Source organism: Hemitrygon akajei, chromosome 7 (genome assembly GCF_048418815.1).
Source record: "Hemitrygon akajei chromosome 7, sHemAka1.3, whole genome shotgun sequence".
In the NCBI taxonomy this organism is placed as follows: Eukaryota; Metazoa; Chordata; class Chondrichthyes; order Myliobatiformes; family Dasyatidae; genus Hemitrygon; species Hemitrygon akajei.
The window spans coordinates 156865616-156872898 of record NC_133130.1 but is presented as its reverse complement, the minus strand read 5'-3'; the positions used below and the strand labels follow the sequence as shown (position 1 = coordinate 156872898).

The following is a 7283-nucleotide window of genomic DNA, read 5'->3' as shown; positions in this document are numbered from 1 at the left end:
GTTAGAGAGAGTTATAGCACAGGAGAAAGATGGGAAACCTTATACATTTGGAGGAGATAATACATGGAGAGATTTTAGGGCTGAGGGAGTTACAGAAATAAGTAGCATTGTAGGACTGGAAGAAATTATAGAAGTAGAAAGGGTTATAGGGTTGGTTAAGATTATAGAGATTGGAAGGATTATAGAATTAGAGGTGATTGAGGGTATGGAGGATTGTAGAGCAAGAGACAACATTTGGTAGCAGTTACAGGAGCCTCAAGTCCTACACCACCAGTTTTAGGAACAGTTATTACTCTACAGCCATCAGGCTCCTGAACCAGTGTGGATAACTTCACTCACCTCAACACCAGACTGGCTCTACAACCTATAGACTTACTTTCAAGGACTTTGCAACTCATTTTCTCAGAATTATTATTTACATTTTTTATTATTTGCATGAATTGTCTTCTTTTGCACATTGGTTGTTTGTTGTTCTTTGTTATATTCAGTTTTTCATGAGTTCTATTGCATTTCTTTACCTTCTTGTAAATGCCTGCAAGAAAATGAATCTTAAGGTAGTATGTATGTGATGACATACTTTGATTAATAAATTTACTTTGAACTTTTAAGACCCCAGATTTAGAGGTAAAATGTGCATAGACTGTAAATTGTAAGATAGGTATGTTACAATGAGTGAAAGTGTAAGCGATAGAAAAAGCAGAGAGAATAGACACACCCAGGAATGTGTCCTACTTGCTGTATACATTTTTCACAAATTAAGTTTGGTCCCAATTCACATCGCATTTTAATACTTAGAACAGGGAGGAAATGACTGACAGTAACAGACAGAAGACAGGTATCAGGCTGGAAATAAATTCTTTGTTTCTTGTTGGCACGTCATGCTGTACTTGGCGTGAATCTTGACATTGCTGACATTAGTCAGGGCTTTTATTACATCACTGCAATCATTCATGTGTCCAAATACACTCATTCGGGCACCACAATTACATTTCTAACTTTATCTGTAAAGCAGAAAAAAGATTTTGACAAGTTTCCTCAATGTGTACTGTAACTTTTTGTCTGTTGAACTGGATCACACCTTTCAATGACTGGCCTCAATCCCTTTCTTGAATGCTACCTGGCCGAAGAAAACAGTCACTTTGAACAATAGTCACAAGTTGGCAAAATCAACCGTTCCACAGATAAATCACCTCTATCGCAGATTCCATTATTCTAGCAAATCCCAGACTGAGAACAGAACTTTTAGCATTTAAAGATAAAATTGTAAGTGTGTTCCAAAAACACATTATAGACATTGATTTTGTTTGATGTAGGCAATGCTGGCCAGTTCTGCATTTAATGCCCTTTCCTGATTGTCCTTTAGTGGTGGGGGTGTTGAGCTGCATTTTTTAAATGTGCTACAGTTCACCTGGTGAAGGTAGTCTCACAGCACATTTGAGTAGAGAGCTCCAGGATTTAGTGATGGTGGAAGACCAACCATATTTCAACCAGAGGATGGTGCACAGTGATGCTGATGGCTGGTGTTTCGACTTTGCTCTTTAGTGATGTTCAGGCCACAGAGCTGGTGTGGTCTAGGCAAAAAGCTGCTCTGTATTTTAAAGATGGTACGCACTGCTTCCGTAATGGTGCAGTGTGTGAATAATCAGGCCAGTTGTGTGGACTGTAAGTCAAGTGAGCTGCTGTCTCCGGGATGGCAAACTCTTGACCAAGTGCTTTGAAGGAGGAGGGAAAATTCTGTGCAGTAAGAAGGGAAGTCACTTAATGTAGGATACTTGGCCTCAAGTCTACTTTGTAACCTTAGTATTTCTGTGGCTTGGCTGGTTCAGTAAAGCTTCTGATCAGTGATGACTCTTCAGATGTTAATTGTGAGGGGTTTTACAAAGGTAATGTCATTGCCTACCATGAGTTGTGGTTTGACTCTCTTTTGTTGGAAACACTTGCCTGGCACTTATGTGGAGTTGAGCCGAATCTGATACTTAACAAATTCATGTCTGAATATTGTCTCAGCTTTCCTGCCTGTGAATATGGACTGTTTCATGACATGGTCAATTATACATGGAAGGCAACACTGAGCAATCATCAGCAAATATCCTACTATTGATCAGATGATGCAGGGACAGCCACTGAAGAAGCAGCTGCAGACATCTTCATCACAACTTACTGTATTTTATCAGAAAGTTATAACTTCTGTAGCCAAGCATGCATAGGGTATAATTATATAGAGTTCTCCTTAATTAAAAGTGCCTGTTGCACAGTTGCATTATATAATGTGGCTCTCAGTGATTTTAACCCAATACCCTTCAGGCATGATAAAATGTAATGCACAAATGAGATAATAAAAACAGTTGGGATTTTTGCACAAAATCAGGCTATTTGCCCATTTATCCTTCAGATACACTAGCCTACTACATCCCTTTTCATTAGCACATTATTCTATTACTTTTCCAATGTATGTGACTCAGGAGAAGACCATATGGCTCAAAGAATGGACAGCAGCATAACTTACACTCAGTGGCTCTTTTTCATACCTGTACACCCACTCGTTAACGTTAAAAACTAATCAGCCACTTATGAGGCAGCAACTCAATGCATAAAAGCATGCAGACATGGTCAAGAGGTTCAGTTGGTATTTAACTGAACATGAGTATGGGGAGAAATGTGATCGAAGTGATTTTGGCCATGGAACGATTGTTGGTGCCATACAGAGCATACAGAGTGGTTTGAGTATCTCAGAAATTGCTGATCTGGGATCTTCACTCACAACAGTTTACAAAAAATGGTGCAGAAAAATATAAAACATCCAGTGAGCAGCAGTTCTGTGGGGAGAAGAAAATCAGAATAGAATGGCCAGACTGGTTCAAGGTAAAAGGAAATCAACAGTAACTCAAATAAACATGCATTACAACAATGTTGTGTAGAAGAGCATCTCTGAACGCACAAGACATTGAACCTTGAAGCTGGTGGATAACATCAGCAGAAGACCACAAACGTACACTCAGTGGTCACTTTATTAGGTACCTACTATACCTAATAAAGAGGCCACTGAGTGTATTCTCGCTCACAATCCCATTAATTTCTCTTTGATTCCTTTACTAATTCAAGATGGAAGGTCATTGATAAAGCTAGGGAGTCACTACAGTGGCCAATTAACCAATCAATATGTCTTTGGGATGTGAAACACCCAGAAGAAACCATGTGATCATTGTGGGAACATGAAAACATTACACACAATGCACGCAAGGAAAGGAGCAAGCCTGGATACCTGGAACTGTGAAGCAGCAACACTAAAAGCTGCACCTGCACATGGCACCTTTCCAGCTTCCTGTTGATCTGTGGACCTACTCAGGAAAAAAAGAGATTACTATTAGTGGGGTAGAATTCCAATTCCAGTACATTAAGTAAGTTCAGAAATTCCCAGCAGATCAGGCAGCATTCATGGAGTGAAGAATAGTTAGCTTTTTAGACTGATGAGCTTTGAATAAATTTTGAGTTTCTGCTTTTCAACATGAAATATATCCTCTATTTTGGAATAGATTTACATAAAAAGGTAGAATAGGCACAAATCTAGAACAATTGGCAATCTGGAACAATGCATAGGCAGGGCCTTTAGCATTATCAATTATTCCCCCCATCTTTCCAAAAATTTCTTTGACTCCCTACCATCAGGCAGGAAGTACCAAGGCATTAAAACAAGATCTATTAGGATGAGAAGCAGCTTCTTTCCCCAGGCCATAAGATTACTGAACTACCTGCCAGGTCTCCTCACACATGAAGTTCCAGTAGAGTTATACTGTTGATTTTTTAACTTGTGTCGCAAATGCATCTTATTATTTATTAGTTTATTTGTGGTAATATTACGTTATATATGTTGTGCATGAGTTACGTGTACTGTGTTGTGCACCTTGGTCTGGAGGAATGTTGTTTCATTTGGTGGTATACATGTGTACGGTTGAATGACAATAAACTGAACTTGAACATGAATGTGATAGTGCTTGTGAATCAATTCTTACTTGGCATGTGGAGATTTTCTGTTTTTAAAAAAAATATTAATGTGTATTGGGCATCAGAGGCCTATGTTCCTTTGACCAGAGATGAGCTAAAGTGTTATCTTTGCAGCTTTCCTTTTTGATGCACAAGGCATGGACTTACTTGTCCTCACAAGGATGTATCAAGCAATACCTTTGACTTTGTCTGTCTGTGGCTCGTGAAAGCATAACACACAGTGCATAAAGCTGAGGGTGATGTTTTTTCTTCAACAGTCAGTAAACAATTTGTCACAGTTTCAGCACAATGTCTGAACATTCCTGTTATGTTTTGTAACTCCAAAACATAAAACAAAGTGAAAGAAAAACATAGAAGTCCAGAATGCGTGTATGCTAGTTTTGTTTTACCTTAGCGAGACATGCACTTATGACATGGTGGTGTAATGACATATTTCATTCACATACTTTTACATATATAACCCATAATGAATTATGTAATCAACAATGAATGCTTGATCAAACAATATTTTTACAATATTACTGATATATTAAAGATATAGCACTCCTCCCTGCTTAGCTATAAATTCTAACTCAGTATAGAATGCACCTTACACAGAATGCTGGAGGCCAGGCAGCATCTCGACTGTACTCTTTTCCATAGAGGCTGCCTGGACTGCTCAGTTCCGCCAGCATTCTGTGTTTGTGGTAATAGAATGTATTTCAACTATATTCACAGTATACTATTTAATACAACTACTATAAAGATATTGGGTAGATGGAGCTCGTCAGCCTGGGAAGGTAGTCCATCTAAGAGAGGGAAAACACTAATTTCAAACCTCTGCTACCTTGTGGCCATACCCACTGATGGGAAAGGCTTCGGAAGTAAACCCTGAGGACAAATCCGGAGCTGGAGTCCCTTAGGCAGTCCAACATTGTCTTCAACCTCGTTCAGGAAACTCCTGTGACGACACTGGTGCCAAGCTGTATTGGCCCTTGCCCTTCTCTTGGACGACTTCGGTGGCATGGAGAGGGGAGACTTGTTGCATGGGCGACAGCTGGTCTTCCGTACAACCTTGTCCAGGCCTGCGCCCTGGAGAAGACTTTCCGGGTGCAGATCCATGGTCATGAGACTAATGGATGCCATACTTATTATACAGACATTCACAGCGTACTAAATTTTAAATTGTCCCATTCAGGCCTAAAGATTTAATCACTTGGATGATTTCTTACTCTAGTGGGATAAAGTCTTTCCTGACAAGGGGACATTTCTCTGCTTGGCAGGTAAGACGTGGCTATGAGACAATTCCAAGTTCTGGGGGTTCCTCTGTGAATGCAGAAAGTGGTTCTGACAGCACTGGAAACCTTTGTTCTCCTTTTCCTTTCTTCTTTCAGAGGCTCTTGGCATCTTCTGGACATGTTGGCATTCTGAACATTGCAGGGCAAGCTACTTGATTTGCTGATCAATCCTATGCCACCAGACAAAGCTTTCATTTTGACAACGCCTAGATGACCGGCATGTAGCTCCTGCAATAGTTTAGCTCTCAGCTTGGATGATACAATAACTTTCAATCCCCACATAAGCCAACCCCCGTCAAGGGCAAGTGCACCTTGGCGCTGATAGAAATATGGGAACCGGAGTTACTGTTGCACATTCCAACCATTTCGGGTTGCCTTGTACACCCAAGACAGTGTGGGGTCTTCTCTGGCTTCCCTTTGGATAACCTCTACTGTAATGGGGAGACTTTAAATTTGCAATAGGAAGAATACATGTGTCAAGAGGAGTGTCCTCTTTTGCAAATTTTTCAGGTATAGGTAGTCCCCGAGTTACAAACGTTGGACTTATGGACAACTCATACTTACGAACTGAGGAAGGAGAACGCCTTCTGCCATTTTAAGTCGGATCATGACGCCGTCCGCCATTTTAAGTCGTTGCTGTTGATACAGTGTTGAGTGTGTAACTTTGTATTTGGCTTAAATTTTTCTTAACAAGATTCACCCTGACCCTGCCCCCCCTCCCCCCCATTCCGGTCAGCTGGTGGTGCAGTGAGATCAGCGCCGGGCTCGAGAATGGAGTTTCCCGAGTTCGATCCAGTGACAGACCGCTCCCGTGCCAGGTTGATGTAGATCCGGTGACTCCTATTTCATCCGTGCCGGGTTGATGTTGAACGCGCAACTCGACCTTGTAAAAAAAAACAGTCACCTCCAGTTTAAATTCCCACGCGGAATATTGTGGAGGATCAAATACAGTATCCAAACCCAGCACAGCCCGCACTTGTCCCATTTAACCTGTCTCAGTGCAGCGGACTTTCGGGGAAATTCAGTGCGGTGGTCCTTAGGACCCAGTGGACCTCGGGAGCCGGCGGAGGTTGGGACCCGCCACCCACAGTGTTTCCGTTCCGTTGATGGGAAGCGATCGCGATTGAAAATAAAGTGGAAATAATAAAGCGTTTGGAAAAAGTTGGAACGGCATTGGTCATTGGAAAAGCGTTAGGCTACAGTCGATCAATGATTGGAACAATTTTAAAGGATGACTGATAAAGTGAGAATAATGGAGCATGTGAAAGGCCCTGCCCCGATGAAAGCTACAATTATTACTAAGCAACGCAGTGGTTTAATTATTGGAATACATACGTTTCTTAAGTGTTTTTTTTTTGGCCTTTATAAATTTATTTTTAAACTGTACTTAAAAAAATATACAACTACTTAATATGCACAGTTCATTCAAAAAAATTACTTCTGTATGATACAAGCTAATCGCATGCCTCGCTGTAAACTGAAATCTTGTTCTTCACTGAATTGCTGGACAGAGTGGTTCATTACATCATCTTTCAGTTTTTCAGAAATCACTGCAGAATGGTGCTTTAGAATTTGCTCTATTTTTGCTCAAAGTCATCAGTTGGTTCATATATGAAATCCAATGGAAGAACTTCTGGAGCTATTTTCAGGAACTGATCATCATAGGAACGCAAGGTCCAGAGTTTCTCCAGTTCATAGAGTTCCCTGGTTTCAGGCAGCATAAAATGTACGACCATGTTCCCAAAATCTATGCACTTCCGATCATCAGTATCTTTGCCTTCAATGGTAGCACTATCATTTTCTCCTGTCTTCAAGTGTTTATACACTTTGATTGCATATTGTGCCATCGCTTGTAAATGCCTTGCTGATGTTCCACTCACAATGATAAAATAATTAGCGTACTTCAATTCCATCGGCAATCTGATAACACATATATCTTTGGCATTTTCCTGGCGCAACAAACTCACCAAAACATCAATTTTAAACACTGGCTGGTAAATGGCA

The 7283-nt window shown here is 40.6% G+C and overlaps 1 protein-coding gene across 1 annotated transcript in view; it reads right to left on the bottom strand.

Moving 5' to 3' along the window:
- Positions 1–276: 276 nt before the first annotated feature.
- Positions 277–7283, bottom strand: part of LOC140731043 (uncharacterized) — a 35701-nt gene continuing 28694 nt past the window's right edge. Inside the window, exons 2-3 of the mRNA XM_073052244.1 lie at positions 3263–3338; positions 277–532 (exon numbers count right to left, since the gene is read on the bottom strand). Of these exons, the coding sequence (XP_072908345.1) occupies positions 502–532; positions 3263–3338 (107 nt within the window). The 3' untranslated portion in view covers positions 277–501. The remainder of the gene's footprint in view (positions 533–3262; positions 3339–7283) is intronic.